This window comes from Sebastes umbrosus, chromosome 17 (genome assembly GCF_015220745.1).
Source record: "Sebastes umbrosus isolate fSebUmb1 chromosome 17, fSebUmb1.pri, whole genome shotgun sequence".
Classification (NCBI taxonomy): Eukaryota; Metazoa; Chordata; class Actinopteri; order Perciformes; family Sebastidae; genus Sebastes; species Sebastes umbrosus.
Window position 1 is genome coordinate 13,594,560 of NC_051285.1, and position 21,383 is coordinate 13,615,942.

Below are 21,383 nucleotides of genomic sequence, written 5' to 3' on the forward strand. Positions count from 1 at the left end.
ACGCTATGTTTCATGGTTGTAAAATAACCTACTTTGGTGTATGCGTGTATCAGTTATGACATAACTTTGACCAAATTCATATAGTTGTACAAACATCTGAAAAATGTAAAAAAAATACGCATCCAATCTGTCACACAGACTGTATTTTCATTTCCACCACAGATATTGAGTCTTTTAAAAAATCCATGCTTGTTCTTCCTTGAAGAAATAGCTGGAAATGTACAATTATATATCAAATACACAGTCATTCAAAGCAATGTCTCATCATCATATCCATATTTTGTTGAGCAGATATTGAAAGAGACAGGAAAGCTTTCTACCATTCAGGAACATGCCATGTAACAACAACACATTTAACTCTTATAGCTCTAATTTGGACTGTTACTTCCACACTAGTCTTGATTTTGTGACTTTAAAACATAAAGTCACTGCAACGATTAATCAATTAGTTGTCACCTATTAAATTAATTGTCAACTATTTTGATAATCGATTAATCGGTTTGAAAATTCTCTGATTCCAGCTTCTTAAATGTGAATATTTTCTGGTTTCTTTACTCTATGACAGTTAACTGAATATCTTTGAGTTGTGGACAAAAAAAACATTTGAGGAAACACTGATTGACATTTTTCACCATTTTCTGACATTTTATAGTCCAAACAACTAATCGATTAATGGTCTATGAATATAATCGTTAGTTGCAGCTCTAGTTGGTTCATAATCTCCTAACATAAGTGTTCAATTGGTTTGAGATCTCATGACTGTGAAGGTCATACACACAATTTTCATACTCAAACTATTCAGTACCCCCCCCCTTATGTTTCTAGACTGTGTGCAGGTTTTTCCTTTAATTTGTCACCCATCTGTAACTGACAGACAGGTGGATACATGCGTTAGAAGTGGCACATCAATGTTTGTCTTCTCCCTGAATATCCGAGACACCAGGGATATGTCAGCAAACCTGCAGGAGGCTCACAGACATCACTGGAAACTTTAGATGTGTGCCGTATGAAATACGCACCTTGTTTTTGTCTTTCATGACTCTCTTCAAGACATTTGTTATTCTCGCTGCACGCTCTCAGTATTCTCCTCAATTTTTTCCTCTCCTCAACATGATTAGTGCCCTCCCACTCAAAATATAAGCCTATATCTTCTTCTGAGAGATCCTTGGCATCGTTGCTCACAAATCAACGCCATACGTCCCCCGCATATGTCGCGGTCTCTCGTCAGCTTAGAATCCAAACCCACAAATAAAGCTGATTTAACTGTTTTCCGATGCTTGCATCACTTATTATCCTCCAGTCAGTAGTTAGGCTACTAAATAAGACATTCGATGAAGTCACCCTAGGCTTTAGGGAATTGTTTTCACCATTTTCTTTCTATTTTATAGATCAAACGATTAATCTTTGATGAAAATTATTTAACATTTGAATGTCTGCGCACAAACTTAAAATTAACCATAGCAAGATGAAACATTGTCACGATGTTGGTGTTCATATTGCCTTGTAACTCTGTGATGTATTGTAGCTATATATGCTCTTAATATATAAATAAATCATATCAGAAAAGCTGTTTTTAGGGCTGTCCTCGACCCAAAGAAATTCTTAGTCGAATAACACTCATACAATTTTGTTGACTAATCAATTAGTTGATTTAATCGACAGATCTGTAAAACTGAGTTTCTCCGCAAAGAATCACACAAAAGCACCATTTTAAATCTTATGTTTACCAGAGATGTGCTCATAAGTTTCTTAGAAATAAGTCATTCAGCATGAAAAAGCATTTATTTTTGCCGATTCAGCATGTTGAATCAGCGGTGGCACCCGTCGGTGAGAGAAATCACTCTGATTGGCGGTTCAGTTTAAACAGATCAGTGCACAAAAAGAGAAACGGAAGTGAGGAAAGCAAGCCAATGAGTAAAGTCAAGAGGAAAAACACAGAAGGCTCTTCTGGCTGGCAAACGCTGCTTTGTTTCATGAATGTATCATAACAACAGCTTGTATATCCGCTGTACTCGGTCTTCTGGTTTCCCTTTTTGAATGACAAATTCAGACTACTGCTACCTGCTGGTGTGGAGAGTCATTTCATCTCATGCAGGTGCAGAACATACTTGGTAGTTGGCCATCGGCTGTACTCTTTGCGGTGTGTTCAAGTGCAACTTTTTGGCCAAGACAAAAGCGACGTGAGGCGACTCAACGGGTGGCCTTTGTCGGCTTGGTGCCCCAGCTTTAGACCAAAACAACCAACCAATCGACTAAGAGGGAGCAGTTCTAGCTGTTTTGCTCTATAAATTGGGGCAATGACTGCCCTTTATATTTTGCGTCAATAGTAAGTTATTGTAAATGTCTTCCTCTCTTCACCAACTTGTTTTGCAATGTGAATACAGTCCCATTATTACCAGTGTCCTCCCTTTCACTTTCACCATATGAATATAATTATATGTGACCGAAACATACCGTGTGACTTTGAAATTCATGGCATCCTATTTGCAAATGTAATGCTCATGAATCCCATTAAGCTGTTTTCTAATCCGAATCTAAACAGAAAAGGAAATTCCATCAGAAATTTTACTCCATGAATCATTTAGCGGGTTTTCTTGCTTCCTTTTTGTTGATGGTTGACTCTGCTTTAGTCTCAGCTCCTCATTCCTTCTCCATTCAGCTACACATTGTTCGTCATTCGTTCCCTCTAAAACACTTTCCCTCTCATCACTGCTGACTGCCAGTGCCAGCCGCAGTGTAACTCAGGAATACAAATCACCGAGTCTGCTCAGCTAAACTGTCAGCGGACACTCGAGGCCACGGCAGGACACGGCAGGGAAGCGTAGGACCATGAACTCCAGCCTTAATAACCCTCCCCTTCAACTGCAGAAGTCACATTTTGGGAAGATTAATTGTTCATCCCCAAGTGACTATCCATAGCCCAGTTTATGACAGTCATCCATACCAGTAAAGTGTCATTCTGTGTCCAGATAAGTGCAGGATTCTGCTGACTACTCTGGATGTCAAGCGTGTTTCGACAGGACGAAATGTCGAATCAGGTCTCTGCTCATGGATCCGGGCTGGCCTGCAACTCAACACCACAAACGGGACATCCGATGGTGTCAGGCGGTCGGCAGCTGAGGAGCGTCCCGGCCGGTCTGATCACTCTGTCTGGCATTCCTGGGATAACACGGGAGTAACTCGGAGCTCAGAGTGAAACTCTTGACCTGTCAGAGGGGTGAATGTGGCTCACAAAGAGAGACAGCTCAGACGGCTGATGTTTGTGCACTTTCACTTGAGGTTGTCTGGCTGACTGGAACATGCATTGCTGAGTACGCTCCTCTTTATCTCTGTTAGTCAAGCATATATTCAGTTACTCATATTGTGATGCAGGCAGCAACTTCTGCAGTTAAAGGAAAAACCCACTGAAGCCTTGGATTCCTTTGTCCATTTAGTTGTGTTTGTCTTTTTCCTGAGGATAACTGGCAACTTAAAACAACATTAACATCACAGAAAAAGATTGCCAATGCAGCTACAATTTAAAATTCCAAATATTTGCCATATCCAGCTTTTTAAAGGAACCGCGTGTAGCATTTAGGGGGATCTGTTGGCAAAAATTGGAATTTAATATGAATGAATATGTTTTCTTTAATGTTTAATCACCTGAAAAAAAGAATCGTTGTGTTTTCGTTAACTTAGAATGAGACATTTATATCTACATAGGGAGCGGGTCCTCTTCACAGAGCCGGCCTCCATGTTTCTACAGTAGCCCAGAACAGACAAACCTAACACTGGCTCTAGATGGGGCCATTCACATTTCATGTTTTTGCATCGGCCACCGTAGTTCTTCAAGACGCTTGGCACATGGGAGAAGTTTTTAGTTTCACCACTAGATGCCGCCAGATCCTAAACACTGCACCTTTAAATGTGAGAATTTGCTGCTGTTCTCCATTTCTTGTCCTTGTAAATTGCACACCGTTGACAGTTAATAAGACAGAATTAGCTATTTTGAGACATCAGCTTGAGTTTTGGTATCTTCTGCTGTGTATTTGTCACTATTCCTGTAAGATTTGAAACATTAATCAAATGGAAAGGAAGGGAAGTAATAGGAAAAATAAGGCGACTTATTAAAACTTTTCACAGACCGGAGGAAAACAAACAGTAAGAGCTGATCTGAGGTCTGCTGTCCAGCTGCCGTCTATGAGAGCCGGCTGTCAATCACTCGCGAACTCCGACCAAGCGGTCAAACTAGGCCGCGCTGATCAAATATGAATCAATACTATGTTACGTTAAAGCTTATTTCTCGTCTCACATGTTTTCAGAATCAACTTGTAGTGCACGGTTTAGCTGTAAAATGAAAAAGTTTGTGACGCGGCCGCCGTTGTAAAAATCTGTTGAAGGAACGCCAAGTTCCGGTCGCATGACCGGAGTACAGCCAATAGGAACGCTCTCTCTCTGAAACAACCTGTGATTGGTCAAAGTCTCCCGTCATGGGCTAGGTTTTCTAAAGCCTGAAAACAAAGCCATGAGGAAGTGCAGAAGTCTAGTTATCTCACAGAACACTTGAATCACAATATGCTGAAAGGTTATTATGGAATTTTTTTTACCCAATGATGCCAAAGATATATACTGCCTACTGCCACTTTAAGTATGGTGATAATATCTTATCGTGGGCCCTCTGGTTATTTCCCACCCCTACTGCTGTGTAAGGTCAGATTTGTGACTGAATGAGCAGAGATGCTAAAGAAAGCTTTTCCTGGCAACACAACTCTGTTGCAACTTGGTTGTGTGTGTGTGTGTGTGTGTGTGTGGCATGACTGTGTGTTATTAGTGTGTATCAAGGGGATTGAAAGAGATCCTTGTTTGGGTGAGTGGGTGGGTTTGGGTCGTGGAGAACATGTAGGTTTGGTGTGTGTGTGTGAGAGAGAGAGTGAGAGAGAGAGAGAGAGTGAGGGAGAGTAAGGCATGGGGAGGGGGTGAACCGCCTCTCACATCTGGCTCTCCATGTCAGAGGTCCACTCACATGCAGAAGTTGTGCTGAAACATTGCTGCACCTTCGCCCTATAACGAGATGAGGGGGCTGAGGAGGGCAGAAAAGCTGGATTAATTCACTCAGTAGATGTTCAAATCAATCCTGCGAAGAGGACTTCATCCGCGTCCGCTGGTGCAGGAAGGTGACGCAGCAGAGAGGAGCTTCATACCAGGTGAAGCGGTGACGACCATTGCGGCAGCAGAAGCAGCAGCAGCCGGGGCGCACTGTCCCAGACAGACAGACAGACAGACAGACAGACAGACAGACAGACGGGGCTGCTGCTCTCAGTGGAATAAAAAAGGGAGGATTGAGGAATAACGGCTGTAAATAACGGAGCGCTGTTTCATTTTAAGTCCGGGAATATGCGTGCGGCTGCAGCACAATGACAAGCCAGCGGAGGTCTGCCAAGCTCCAGCTGCGGCGGTCGATCAGCGAGCAGCTGCGGGACTCCACGTCCAAGGCTTGGGATCTGCTGTGGAGGAATGTCCGGGAGAGACGGCTGGCAGGTCAGAGAGACAAAAAAAAAAACAAGTGGAAGTGAAACTTGTTTTAATAATATGTGGAATATTCTTGCAAATAAGCCTAGATATGTTCTGCTAACAACATGAACTGCTTACCTTAAGTCACCCCCATATAGTGTTTAAAAATGAATAGACATCTTTATTTATTTATTTATTTATTTATTTAACCAGGAGTAAAAACTCATTGAGATTAAAAAATCTATTTTCCAAGAGTGTCCTGCATGACCAAGATAGGCAGCAAACACAGTTACACAGTTGCAGACATAAAACAAACAATTGAAAACGAAGACAAAGAGCAAATTTCAAAAATCACAAGGTGTCAAAAAAAAAACATTCATCAACATTCAACATTCTCATTATCTGGAAATGGATTTCTGACTACATGGATGGATATTTGTCTTTGTGCTTGGAGGTCATCATTTCCCCACATTTCTATTCACCATTCACTAAGTTTTTGCTGAATAACATTAGAAGGATTATTGAAGACCAAAGTTGATCTCAGTCTATGTGTGCAGCACATCGTGTTATGCGTCACGCGCAGCGCGCTCCCTGATATTTTGGGAAGGTCATTGTCAAATTTAGTGCGTCGGCACGCGCTGTGGACAGGAGGAGTCCAGTCAGGGGTTTTCAGCTTCAACATGCCAACCCTGCTCAGCATTTGTTGTTCCAATCTGGATAATGGTTTATTGTGCTTATTGCATTTTAAAGAGAGAGAGAGAGAGAGAGAGAGAGAGAGAGAGAGAGAGAGAGAGAGAGAGTGTGAGGGGGGGGGGTGTTAATATTTTTGGATTACAGCATTTTATCCATGTGTGCATGGAGTCAAATATTCTGTGTGTGCGCCAATGCACCAAGTTTGGAGGGTCAGTCGGTTTGCTCTATATTTACAGTGTCCTGAATGCAGCAGAGTTAGATCTCTCTCTCTCTCTCTCTCTCTCTCAACGTCTGAGAGGGAGGAGAAGGAGGAAAGTGAGAGAGAAAGCTGCATCTCTTGGTTTAATGTAATTACCCCAGATGTCTGCCTTTTAAGCAAATTAAAAGATGAATATTCCCACATTCACAATGCCACAAACCACCCAGCCACAATATCGGTCAAAGTCACCGTGCCTGTCTGGGCCTATTCAAGTGCACAGCAGTGATAAATCGTATGTATGACCAGCAAAAAGGCTACTTGTTAAAGATTTCACTATTGCATGATGCATTGCTTTAGTGATGCTTTAGTACTCAATTAATAAGAGCGGTAATATCCGTCAAATGGAACATCAGAGAGCACCTGCTGCAACAATAATCCCTCATTTCTCACCCCTTCATCCTGTCCTCTATAGCCAGAGCCCTAAACCCCCTCAAACCCCACAGCTCCACCTCCTCCACCACCAGCCCTCCCTCACCCCGCTGCTTAACCCATCAGCTCACAAGGCAGCACATTTCACATCTGTCTGGATCACATTTTGAGATGGGGGATCCTTAAAATGTGCACATGTGGTATTCAGTATTTTCCACTCTATGAATTAGTCAGAGCGATGGCATATTGTATAAGGTAGTTCACGTCAGGAGGTGGTCATAAATTTAAACTCTGTAGTGTATTTGCAGAGGTGGAATGTAACTAACTACATTTATTGTACAGTATTTAAGTACTAAAAGTAGTCTGCTTTTAAAAGAAGACATACCTGAGTTCATGTGGTCAATAAGTACAGAGAGTAGGACCAGAATGACTGAATTTATTCTAGTATACAGTAGTACACAAAGTCTAAAACTGGCTCCACATCAACTACATTAAAACACTCTTATATGTATTCATTAGTGAGGAAATCAGAATAATATAATATTCTATAATAAAGGAGCCATTCTGCATAATCCGTACTTTCACTTTTAATACTTTAAGTACATTTTGCTGATAATACTTCTGTACTTTTACTTAATTAACATTTTTAATCCAGAACTTTTACTTGTAATTAAGTATTTATACACTATGTTATTTCCACTTTTACTTAAGTAAAGGATGAGAGTACTTCTTACACCTCTGTGTATTTGTCAGGGACAATAACTTTGGATACTGAATACAAATGATCATTCAGAAACACAGAGGCAAATAGTGTATAAAGGACAAGAGCACATATTGCAGAGCGCTTATGTACAAAAAACATATCAATTGTCAGATTTAGTCCAAATATCACCTATATTAAGCAACATAATTAGAGTTTAGCAAGAAAAAAAGACACATTTTCAACTGTTATCGTAACTAGTTAAATGCATTAATGAACAAATGGACAGATTGGGGTCTTGAACTGGATGTTAAAGTGCATTTTGATTGTGTTTATGATTCCATTCAATCATCTGTATGTTTGCGTGCGTGTGTGTAAACCGAGTACATAATAGCACCTGGATTTAGATGTAATCCCGCTGGTTTTTAGGTTAGCGGTGGGGGTCGGGTCTCCCTTTGCGTGTGGGATTTGTGGGTCTTAGTTGCTTTGGTGTGAATGTTGGTGTGTGTGTGTGTGTGGGGGGGGGATACTCATATCCAAACCTTTACCTTGAATCATCTCTTTACAACTCACTTTTCTCACTATGTAGTCAACAGTTTGCCACCTCGTCTACCTGATTGTATAGTTGAATTATGTTCAGTGCTTCCTGCTGATCAATTTATCATTAGTGGCCCTGAATGCATTTGAAGTTCATGTAATTCAGCAGCCTCTTTGTGCTTTCACAGATAATCTCAAGGCTGTATCAACAAAGTGAGGTTTCATCTTTGGTTCAAGCCTTTACCAACATGTCAAAGAGCCACATTTTCTCATATTTCCCTCAAGGAAATCTTATTTACCTGTGTTAACAAGCAATTCTTCATATACTGTACAGCTCCAATATGCCAGAGTCTGCTAAATGTCTTTTGTATAGACGTAAAGGTGATATTGATAACATTGATAACATCCAGCCACTAGATGTTGCATTCTCCCTCCCCCATTCAATTGCATTCACTTCACAACAAATCGCTGCCACGATCAGCCATTTATCCATTTTCCCACACTGACGACCCAGAGACACTATGTGATACCAGCGTCGTTTTACTATTGTCTCACAAGCATTGTTAGAAGTGAGACCCAAACGTCAGATATCTTCCACAGAGATAAACAAAACATTCATTTTGGACCCACCAAAGTTTTTAAATGATTAATTCACAATCATAATATTTTTTTCAGGAAAAGCCATACTTTTATTCAGCATCTTTCTTAAAGCTCTGTGTATGTATTATTTTTATTTTTTTTAAATATGTCTACATAGAAATGGTATCAATAAGACCTTTAAGAGTACACACATTAGTTTTCTTTGCTCCTGGCATATTTAATTTTTTTTAATCTCTTTTGAGCCCATGCATGGCAGCCTTAGATTCTCAGGAATGGGGTCCTTGGCTGTATCTAAAAGTCTATAGGTTAAAGATTAAAGGTGACCAGGCTTTGACAGCCAGAGCCCTGAAGCTTGGAAATACCCTGACTGTGGAGCTCAGATTGGTTACATTAGGGTCATCCTTTAGATCATTGGTTCGTTAGTACACTCCCATGTAGTACACTGTGTATGTACTTGCGTAGTGCATGAATTTTGACAGGGTAGTGGAAGCTCGGTAGATCAGCTGGCGATATTCAGCCACGGACATCACGCTGTATTGGCAGTAATTCTATTCAGATGGATCAATGAATCCAACAATAGCTTCTATCCGACTACAGTTTAGTAGTACTTAGTAAAAAAAAAACATGTGTAACTTAAATTTGTGTAGTCTGTGTTCGCCATTTCAATCGCAACCGTTGCTGCTTCCTCGTCCACCATTTTCACGAGTTTGAAATAGGTTGGTGGACCCTCCCTTGCACTGCATTTTGGCATACTTCTCAGTGTGAATGCACGTATGCACTCAAAATAGCAAGTGTAAGTATGGAAGAATGCAAATTGAGACAGCATTTGGGTTTGGTAAACAAAATCTAATGTATTGCATAGATTATTAGTCACAGCTTTCACATAAAGGCATCACATGGTAGAATTACAATACATGTTAGAGCCATTTCTATTATGATGGCTGTATAGAGGACTTGCATTCAGGGATATAGGTTATATTTTATATCCTGTACTAGAGGCAAAGGTTTGGGTCATGATGATAAAGTATGAGATCACAACTTTGACGCAGTCTGAACATTGTATTGTATTTTATTTTCTTCATATTGTCTAGCTGTTTGTTGTTGCGCCCCGCAGCTCCGACGTATTTGATTCATCTTTACTGTCACATAACCGGACCTGATTTTTCAGTGTCCTCTTCAGTTTGCCTGTTTAGTTTCTGTCACGTCTTGTTGCGGCTGTAACTGAGACAGAGAGATTGATATTATATCACTTGCCTCTTACTACAGCCCTGCCCTGTGCCAATCCATTTACACACATCTATTTAGCTCACTATCACGTTACTGTGTTAGCCTGCTGTGCCCGTCATCGGTTTTGCAAAGTTTGCTCTGCATAGTGTTTTGGGTGTATTTTTTTTTGTCAGTGTATTTAGACTGACATGTGAAGTAATTAAAAAAAAGTAAATTCATCTGTCCCACATTTCCTCAAGAGGGCAGTCTAATCAAATTGAATCACAGATTTTATATTTCACAACTTCAGACTGTTCACTCGCATCTCTCTTACAGTATATGACTAAAAAGCTCTGCTGTAATACCCCTCTACTGTGAGATCTTGTCCGTGTGTTTGACTGCTGACCTGAAGTTGACTTTGCTATGACCTACTTTTCACATGCACCCCCATCCCACTCTCAGCCCTTGCCTATTACCTCCCTAAAATGAATTAAAATGACCCCCTTTATCCTCTATAGTCCTGGCAAATCACTCTGCAGCCAAACTAGGTCAAAGTATGAACTTCTCTCCTTCATTGCATACCATACATTTATCCTCCAACTTGGTTACTGTATGGCAACATTCAGTCACACATTTCAGACATTAGCATTGCTTACTATAACTATACAACAGCTTTTCTGTTGGATGTATTGCTATCAAGAGACCCAAGCAGGGAATGTGGGAGGTGTGTAAATGTGCTGGATCAGCTAAGCTGCTTGTGAGTCCCTGTGACTTTGTGTTCAAGCTTGGTTTGCGAAAATGCAAAAGAAGCTATTTTCGAGTATAGTTCTTCTGACGAAAGAAAACCAACTGTACACCTCACATCTTCCCTAAAAATGTTTTATTCCGTGTTCGGTTGTACTTAGCTCAACCCTCTCATATTACTACTGGTTGTAAAAAAACAACATGGCAACGGCCAAAATGCCGAACTCGAGGCTTCAAAACGGCAGTCTACAAACCAAAGTTAAGGGAATATCAACAAATTTATTTCAGTCATTTACATTAATTATTGACATTGACTCATGTTTCTCCGTCTTCTGGAACGCGACCCATTTTGAGCAGGACTGTTTGATAAAGGTTAATAACTAGAAGGGTTGAACGATTAATCAAATTCAGACGGACATTGCGACGCAATTTTCAAATTGCAAAAGCTGCGATTAAAAGAAAATTTGTTTTTTTTAAATGATACACAATCCGACCAACTAGAGGGTCGGAAACACCTGACCCCGTGGGGTTCTCGTGCACACATGCCGCCATACTCTCCACGTAACATATGCGAATGAGAGTAGATGAATAAAACAACTTGTAAAAAGCCATGCCATGTGCAAGCATAATGCTAATAATACACAATAATACATTGCCGGCCCTATTATTAAGGCTGATGCCCTGGTTGAACATCTGATCTGACAGTAAAGTTGTTTTGTGTTAGGTAATTACAAATTAGTGGTAGGTAAATACAAAGGTAATTCTATTGCATAATTTCCTACATGGAACAGCCAGCTACTTGCACTATTTATTTCTTGGTTCTAATCATGCTAACATTAATCCTGTATTATACTTCATGCTTCTTGATGGGTCTGGTCTTGCACCAGAGAAAGAGGCTGAATTAGAGGCAGAAAGCAGCGTAGCCGTTTTATTTGTAAAAATTAAAATGTTGTGACGCCTATGTACAGGGCCCATAATTCCTTGCTACGCCCCTGGTTAAATGTCATGTGGTATGAACTTGATGGTGTGGATTTAGAGAACTTTTCTCAATGGCATTACAATCCTACTCAATTTTAGTAACAATAGGTTTGCTCCTACATACATTCCTCAGTGCAGCGTCACACACCCACATACTCTCTATTGTCCTGCCCTTTCCCATGTCACGCTGGCATGTGGTCTTTGTTTTTTCCAGGCCTATCCCCAATCTGATCCCATCTCCCATCTCAGATATTCCCTTCCCTCTCACACACACATGCACATTTGCCCGAGGCATGTACCAAATAGTGTCTTTGGCCCAGCGTCAGGAAGCAGGGCAGTGTTCCCTGGGCTCTCATGCCATTGGCTGCTGGTCACGTGACCGAAAGGAAAGACCTTGTGGAAGCAAGAGTTTGTGAGTCTTCCTCCAATCTCAGCTGTGAAGTCAGCGTGTGTGCGGATAACGAGGTCTGCCATCCGAGTCAGGTGGTGTAATGCAGTTTGCGTGTTTGTTCGGCTGTGGTGAGTTGAAGGGAGGAGGCGGGCGGGTGGGGAGCTGATTCGGCTTCCAGTGAGGGCATGTTAGAGGCAGGAATTCAGAAGGAGTGCTCTCACAACCACTCATCAGGGCGAGAGGGAGGAAGACTTGAAGGTTAACGAGGACTACATTGTTATGTTATGGAGGCTGTGGACAGCAGTATGACCGTTATGGGTGCTCTGTCAGTGGACAATGTGGCACACAGAGCAAATGCTTCACGGAATGAAGAGACAAACAACAACAGTCTGGACCGGTTGGACAATGCAAACGGAATAGAAGCTGCCAAAGATGAGAATGTGAGGGACGATGCAGAGAGCGCTGACACCGTCTATGCCGAGGACAACACGGACAGTGCTGATGTTACAGACAGTAGGAGTATGGAAATCGATGACAAGGCCAAGGGCGACAGTAATGACTGCGAAAGTGATGGCGACAGCACCAATGAGGAAACTTGTCTGGAGGCCATGACACCTGACGTGCAGAACTACTACCTGAGGCTGGGCGACACCCCTCGACGGCGTTCAGCCCTGCGACTCTCACGCATCATTGCCCGACAGCAGCTGCTGCGGAGGCTGTTACGAGGTAGAACTAGAGAGAGTTATGGAAAAGTGATAATGTGTTCGTCAGCGTGGTTAGATTTGGTTTCACAGTGTCTGTTTATCTGATTAGTTGGATGTTCTCTCAATATTAAAAGAAGAAATTATGTCAGTTTAATCAACTTTTTTTCACATTGCTCTCCAGATTTGCTGTTTTTTTTCTAAAAGAGAGATGGAACATGAACAGATTTGACACTGCCATTATACAGTAGTGTTTAAAACGTAGAATTTTTAAGTCTACCTTGTGTGAATTTCCCTTTAGTTTTCAACATTTGACCTATTCCTCAGAGGTTTACACAACACCAAAAATGAATAGACCCGACATTTAGAAGTAACCCATCTGTCTTCTGATCCATCACATTTTTTATATATGCTTTATTGGCAAGAGCTTACACACTAAACACTGCCAGTACTCATACTTCTTTCTGGTTTTAATAGTCTGACATATGGAGCCACTTCTCCTCCAAAGATGCCTTTCAGAAATCTAAAAAGAAGTCATAACAAACCCTAAAGGACTGTAGTGTTATTGTTTTTGTCTATGTCGTCCCTACCCAACTTGTATTCCATGGCTACTTCCTCAACTTCCTGTCATGTGACTCAAGTTTCCCATGGAGTGAAGAGAACATCCCGGTGTTCATAAAGAGGCTTTGGGCTATTCTTATGTGTGTTGAGCTCATTGTAGAAGATGAGTCACTCTCCTCTGTATTCTGAGGTTTTTCCAGGTGCAATGTTGGTACGCTTAAAAGAGATCAGATTTGTGTTGTTTTTTGTTCTGATTTACAACAGCACACGACTCTGGTTTTATGAGTGAGCAGAAACGTGTCAGGTCTTGTGTTAAGTATTTTTTTTTTTATCGCCTGCTGATCATACAAGATTTGGCCCGCAGAGACAAATCTTTATGAAGCATCTGAAAAAAATTGATATGCGTGATAGAGAGTGAGATGACAGCTGTGGCTGGTGAGGAATGTAGATGGAGAAGCAAGTTTATGCCTGTGCTGGTTTTGGATGATGGTATGACTTATTTAATTTTCACTGCCTCGCTCTTGCACTTATACACACTTTTCTCCTCTTCTACTGCAATCACACACTCTCTATGTCTTTTTTACACATACTCTCCCCACTTCTTCAAATTCCACTTCTCAGTAACTGGTAGAGTCTCAGACAGACTTAAATAAAAAGAACTCAGTGACCTAACCAAATGTGCACCTGAAACTTCTCAAAAGCAACGGTTTGATTCATATCTCAAAGTACATGCCCCTTCCTGCCTTTTGGATGTTTGTACTTGCCAAGTGTGAAGTTGATTTAATGAATAGTTCTTGTGATATGCAAAGGACACTCATACATACATACACAGACAGAGAGACAGATATAGCTTCCTTTTATAGTTAGATTATGCTGCTACAGCGCAACCTATTGGCACCACATTTGTCATGGTCACTCAGACATCATATCTACACATGTCCACCAAATGTGGTCCCAATAGCACAAAGCATTCAAAAGATATAACACTTTTTGAAGAATAAGGCCTGCCCACAGCATTTGAGCAAACTTTGATGGCTAGCTATACCAGAACTGTATGGAACATCAAAAATCCCAAAGCGTAAGTTTTTCTGGCTTGTTGCCTTGACGCAAATGGGCCTGGCTTATATCGATAGATTCGTCTGGACCCATAAAATCCAGGAAAAAAAATGCTTCTGAGACTTACAGTTCAAAAGTTACAGGCCAAAATGTAAAGTTCATTGTTATAGCGCCACCATCCGGCCAAATTGCACCACATTCGACACTACACTTACTTGGGTCCTGAGCAATATACCCGCCAAGTGTGAAATAGATCGGATGAGATATGCGTAGGACATACCAAAAGACGGACAGTGATTCCTTGCTTTATAGTTAGATATACGGTATGCACATGGCTTATATACAGATGTGTGTCAGTTTAAAGCAGCAATAATCAATATTGTTACAATGACAATGATAAAATAACTATGTTACCTGCTCAGCACCAAATGGCAAACACACTAAATTAGCGACTAGCCCATGAGGGGTCATCCCTATGTTCCCAGGGTCCTCATTGTAAGAGATTGGTAAGGGGATTCTACACAGTTCAAATTGCAAACGAAGGGAGATGGAAGTTTCAAATGTAGTTTGAATTGTAAAACTCCATTCAGCCACTGTGGAGATATAAACGTCTAAATTCAAGAAAACTTTCTTGCCGGCAAATTTGAGGGTGTAGGTTTTAAGGAGTATAACATCAGTAGGATATTAGCTGTAGGTGGGTGATTTCAACATGACTGACCCAGCAAAACATACATTGAACATTTGACCTAGGAAAAAAAGCATTGCTTAGAACATAAAACCCTTTTAAAGGTCTCCTTAACAAGTCATATTGAGAGGATATTGAGCTGGGGAACATTGGACCTTGGTAGGGCTGCTCCCTCTTAGTTGAATAATCGGTTGGTTCGGTCTTTGACGACTAAGATTTCTTTAGTCGATTAGTTGTTATTTATGCTTTTTCATGTTGAATGACTTATTTCCAAGAAACGTATGAGCTCATCTCTGGTAAACACATTTAAAGTGATTTAAAGTGGTGCTTTTGTCTGGTTCTTTGTGGAGACACTCAGTTTTACAGATGCGATCAAATCAACTAATCGATTAGTCGACAAAATGAGTGTTATGAGCATATGAGTGTTAGTCAACTAGGAATTTTTGGGGTCGAGAACAGCCCTGGACCCTGGGAACATAGATACGCTCCTGGTATTGAACATAGTGGAACTTTTAGCAGCAAATCCAGATATTTCACACAGGAGTTGGTGGAGACAGAGCTAAAAGAGGAGTAAATATCTAGATTTTTGACTGTGCTGTTGACGGGTATTCTTCTCAACAAAAGGAAATTCACTCATACTCATCAAAGCATTCAATGACCCTGCGTTCCCCGTGTGGAAGCATCTGTTATGATTGTCCTCTCATTTATTCAGGATTTCCTTTTAAATTGTCACCAGTCTGTATTTTCTTACTCAACGCCAGCTGTCTTTAGAGCAACTCTCATTAAGTGCATCTGTCAGTGTATATGCTACTCACCACAACTACTGTTCCTCTGACAAACCACAAGTCTGTACTGACTGCCAATCCAAGCGGAGCACTAAACTGTTTCTATGCAGCCAGCTAACAATAAGTGCTCAATCACTAAATGGCAAAATGGATAAGATGCTGCACATACAGCACATACATCATGTAACCATAGCCTGAAGCCATTTGATTATTACTTGACAGAAATGTAAATGCATTGCTGTTACACTGCTTTAACACCCTCTGCTGGAGAAAAAGTGGCACAACCGAACACTCAACTTGATAACCTTCAGTCTTGTCTCATCCTATTAATCCGTCCTATTAATCCCTCCTGCTAGCTCACAGCACGTCCTGTCATATTATACATCCAGGGCTGTCTAACTTCTGCAGTCCTCAGTGAGCGCTGCACAGGAGACGCTGCGCCTGAACCTGCGCCGATGTCATGCCAACGTTGATGCTGTTTTACAGTACATTCCTGAGTGCTCGACGTCATCGCAGATGAACCATACGGGACACGACAGACATATTCCTCTTTAACGTCCCTCCCTTCCTTCCTCCCTCTCTCTCATCACTCCTCCTCTGCCTTCTTCACTACTTTTTTTCCCTTTGTGACCTTTTAAACGTGAAGGACTAAGTGCTTTAGCTTATGTGGGAATATGGCTGTTTTCCAGGCATCCTGTGTGTGTGTGTGTGTGTGTGTGTGTGTGTGTGTGTGTGTGTGTGTGTAGTCTTGTAGAAGGACTATAGCCTACAGACTTTACAAACTATAAGCTATCTCCTCTCTGTCCCTTATCAGTGAGGTTTATTGTCATCTTATCAAAAGGATTTTGATTGAAAGGACAGATTTCAATAAACAGCATTTAGATATAACTTTGTACCAAACACCCTCTAGTTATACTCTTATGTTGCGCCTCGGTCTTTGTTACAATTATCCCAGCTGAGTCCCTCCGACATGTTCAATCCAGGAACTTCCCGTTGCTGTTCTTAGCTCACATGCCGTTCTGGACGCCTGGGAAATTCAGAGCAGGAAATGATGTCATGCAAGGCACTTCAGGGTCCTTGAGAGCCGGCACAAGGCAGACACAACACTGAGAAAAAAGTCTGTCAGAAAGTCAAGGTTACTGGCGTTGGATAAAAGGGAGGAAATGAAAGGTGGAGGAAAGAAAGGCAAAGGCACACTTTCAGAGAAAAACGCTGTGAGGACATCGGGGTGCTTGTATTATGCGCATTATGTAACAAAGCTGGCATCCTTGTTATGTAAGGAACTACCTTACAGCCCCTTTGTCCCACACACGGAGGCCCACATTCACACACTCATACACATACCATCTGTCTACCTTCCCTGCTGTTGTTCTAGTGGCTTGCTGCCTGTTGTCATATATTCTCCACAGCAGGACTGCGGTGACATGAAATAGACTGAAGGAAAAGCCCTGTAGGCAGCTCGGATTAGCTCCGTCCGACTGTGTGCATTTGTGTGTTTTGTGGCCCGCTAATAACATGTTTGTGTACTAATTAATCTCTTGATTAAATTCTGCACAGATGAATAGGGGTGCTTTGTTCCCGTGCTGACAGGAGCTTTGCCACTTGGCACCTTTGTGCACAAACACAAAGACGCATTGCCAATAACACATGCACAAACACTGTAAGGACGCATGCCGTTGTGTGCTGTCTTTTTTTACTATATGTGAGGGGACAACAATGGCTTCATAAATATTGATTACTTTTGAATGCAACACTAGAGAAGTCAGTGTAATGGAGGTCAGTTGATTAGCAACAGTATGTGTCATTCATAGGAACTCATTTCCATTGTTTAGGCAGGATGCTGCAGCACAGCAAGAGGCAAACAGCCAGAGTTTTACATGTGAGCGAATCTGCGGAGGCATTTACTTGATTGTATTTTAGGCCTTGAAGAACTCATAATTGGAGGTTGTTACAGTATGTGTTTTGTCTTAGGGCTGTCAGTCGATTAACGTATTTAATCGCCATTAATCGCATGATTGTCCATAGTTAAGTTATTAATCGCAAATTAATCTCATATTATTTCATCTGTTCAAAATGTTCCTTAAAGGGAGATTTGTCAAGTATTTAATACTCTTATCAACATGGGAGTGGACAAATATGCTGCTTTATGCAAATGCATGTATATATTTATTATTGGAAATCAATTAACAACACAAAACAATGACAAATATTGTCCAGAAACCCTCACAGGTAGTGCATTTAGCATAAACAAATATGCTCAAATCATAACATGGCAAACTCAAGCCCAACAGGCAACAACAGCTGTCTGTAAAGGGGAGACTCGTGGGTACCCACAGAACCCATTTTCATTCACATATCTTGAGGTCAGAGGTCAAGGGACCCCTTTGAAAATGGCCATGCCAATTTTCACTTTATTAACTTAGTAAGTAATTTAGTATACGTTTGGAGCGTTATTTAGCCTCCTTCTCCACAAGCTAGCATGACATGGTTGGTACCAATGGATTCATTAGGTTTTTCTAGTTTCATATGATGCCAATATCTTCACTCTACAACCCTAAAAATCGCAAGTTGCGTTAATGCGTTAAAGAAATTAGTGGTGTTAAAACGAACATGTTATTATTGCGTGAACTTTGACAGCCCTAGTTTTGTCTTAATTATTCTGCAAAAACAGTTTGGAGAAATGATCAATCGTTTTGAAAACTTGCAAAAGAACGTGTCACAAATACGTACTTTTCATATTTTTAAAAGGGCTCAGTAATTTCTTGAAACAGCTGGGCACTGTAGTTTTTAGCAGGAGTAAATTGTGCATTGGTGACTATTTTCAAGATTTGGTGCCATAGTGAGCCTTTATGACACCACAATGTCAAGCTTTGCAACAGTGAGGCTCACTGATGTGTTTTTAATGGACAACAATAGAGGTGTGTGGCACAGAGGAAGAATCAGAAATTACTTAATCATTTGATTGTTGGTTTTGGTCTTGTTGACAATTAGAAACACGTAGAATATCGCCAGACTTATCCTTTAACATTTCTTCCTTGAAATGTCTCCCGAGTCGATAATCTCTCAAATCTCACATTCAGTAAATAAGCGGCTGGTGTGGTATGTCTTCCTCCCTGTGGTTTTCCCACAGGGTCTGTCCATCTCAGCTGCCCCCCCTCCCACCCAGCTGTCTGCCTGTCTCATCCTTTTTGCATTCTCTGATTCACTGGGGGCAACATCTGGACTGTGGTAAATGCCTGTGTGTGATGTATGTGTGTGCGTTCTCCCACACATTGTTCTGGTCTGCAGTTTTTGTACAGTAAAGCAAAAGAAAGAGGCCGAGGTCAGAGTCTCCTTGCTGGCCTGCCGGTAGGTTTCAGCTGACATGTGAAGTTAACATTCACCAGTCGTCAGTCTGTGACCTCGGGGGCTGGCTGATGCAAACGCCAGCTGAAATTAGTCACTTCCTCCGTGGACGTGATGGGGCAACAGCAGCTCTGGTGACGACAGAGAAGATGTGGTGGCATCAGCCTTGTAGGAGCAAAGAGGAAGAAAGGATGAGGAGGTTTCAGTGAGAGAAGAAAAGGGGACGTATGGATGAAGGAAAGTATTTTTTTTTAGAGAGGGGGATGAGGCGAGGTTAAGAAAGGTTCAGAAAGAGTACAGAGAGGAAAAATAAAGGTGGAAAACTATTTAATTAAACATAAAAAAGTACATTTGTATGACAGATTTAAAAAGGAATTTACACAAAAATGAACAAGAGGGAAAAAGGCAAGTAACTAAAACAAGCGTGGGGAGAAGAAAGGAGTCTAGTGCAGCGTCAGAGCTGTAAAAATAGAGAGATATTGTATGTGGATCCTAACAAAGCAGAAAGTGCGAGAGAGGAGGCTGAGGAGAAAATTAGAGGGAAGAGAAACCCTGCATGGGGCAGGCTGGAAGAGGGAGTTGTAAACACACGGGTTGGAAGGAGGAAAGTACAGAATCGTTGCCACTTGATGGAAAGCTGGAGAGCTGCGAGTGGATGTGTGTCTGTGGGATGGAGAGGAAAGTGAGCAAAGGAGAAAGAAAATAGAAGCATGTCACCACCACCCGCACCATGAGGGCTTCAAGTAAGTCTCAGCTATCTCTGGTGTTTCTCTGTCTATTTTGAGACTGTTACAAGAAGTATTTTTTCCTCCTTGGTGTTGCTTCATGATGTGATTTAGAGAGTTATGTTGAGAATGCTGGGAGAGGGATGTTAATTGCTGGATTGCGGTGAAAGGATCGTTTCCTCTGACCGTTCTCATCTCTGATGGTGAAGACGGAGGCTTTTTATTGCCCTGCTGAACTTTGTCCCCTGTGTTTCTGCGGTGTCTCTCCCATTCACTGCCAGCACCTCTAATTGAGTCAATGAGACAAGTGAGAGAGAAAGAGGAAAGTGAAAGAGGTATGAGATAAGGGCAGCGACTGCTGAATGATGCAGAACTAATGTTGCTGTTGGTATTTTTTTTGACGAGAGTGATATTATTGTATTATATTTAATAACTTTGTGTGGAACTTTATATTATTTTGAACTTCAAAAAGCTTACTTTGTCATGAAATGGCCTGGTAATCCATCTTTCATTATTTATAATTTATGTAATTTGGTTGATCTTTCTTTGAGTTTTTAGATGTCTTCCTACAAACCCTAAGCTTCCCCCTCTCTTGCACAGTTTTTTAACATATGTGTGTGTATGTTTTAGGGCAATATATCGATAATATATCGATATCGTGATATGAGACTAGATTTCGTCTTCGATTTTGGATATTGTAATATGGCATAAGTGGTGTCCTTTCCTGGCTTAAAAGGCTGCATTACAGTAAAGTGATGTAATTTGACTGTAATAGCTGTTCTATTACTTGCCACTTAGTCATTAAGTCCACATTACTGATGATTATCAAAAATCTCATTGTGTAAATATTTTGTAAAAGCAACCCTACAATTTCGTTGCAATATCAATATCAAGGTATTTGGTAAAGATATTGTGATATTTGAGTTTCTCCATATCACCCAGCCCTAGCATGTATAGGTGTAAATGCGTTTGTGCGTATGTAAATGTTTGTGTATATATTATATCTTTTACATTGCTCTATTTTTTTTAAACATTTTACCTTTAAAAATATCATGTGACAACATCATTCAAATGTCTTTGTCAGCACAAAGCTCTGCAGAGCAGTTTAATCAGTGTGTGCTCATAAAGAGAACGTATACACACACACACACACACATACATGAACAGCGCACGAGTTTAGCAGTGTGAGCAATACACATGCTGGCGGAAAAAAGTAGTAAAACTAACGCCTGTAAAACGTCTCGCGGCGCTGGCGGCAGCAGCATCTAATGGGGTGTGGTGCCATGTGTAAGGCCTGTTAAACTGATGCATTAACGGCTGAAATCTGACTGCTGGTGCTGGTTTATCTGAGTGGATATCGTTTGAAAGTGCAGGATGTGTAATGTTAAACTGTGTGAACGTTTTTTTCTTTGTCCCTTGCTGGCTCACTTCCAGCTTTCTCAATCTCATCATTCCAGTGAATTCCCAGAGGAAAATGTAATTCTCTGAGGTGTTCCTCCAGCGTATGCTAAAAATGCTCATTATGCTCTTTACTTCCGTCTTTTGACTTCTTTTTTCT

At 41.1% G+C, this 21,383-nt stretch overlaps 1 protein-coding gene across 5 annotated transcripts in view; it reads left to right on the forward strand.

Annotated features, from left to right (window-relative positions):
* The window catches only part of LOC119475507 (stAR-related lipid transfer protein 13-like), a 66,613-nt gene that overhangs the window by 31,506 nt on the left and 13,724 nt on the right, over positions 1-21,383 (forward strand). Inside the window, exon 1 of one of the 5 annotated variants that reach the window (XM_037748291.1) lies at positions 4,955-5,517. The exons of 2 other annotated variants lie outside the window; for them this stretch is intronic. In XM_037748291.1, the coding sequence (XP_037604219.1) occupies positions 5,394-5,517 (124 nt within the window). In that variant the 5' untranslated portion in view covers positions 4,955-5,393. Of the gene's footprint in view, positions 1-4,954; positions 5,518-11,868; positions 12,694-18,671; positions 19,844-21,383 lie in introns of those variants that run through there. 2 more of the 5 variants (XM_037748289.1, XM_037748292.1) reach the window with 2 other exon arrangements.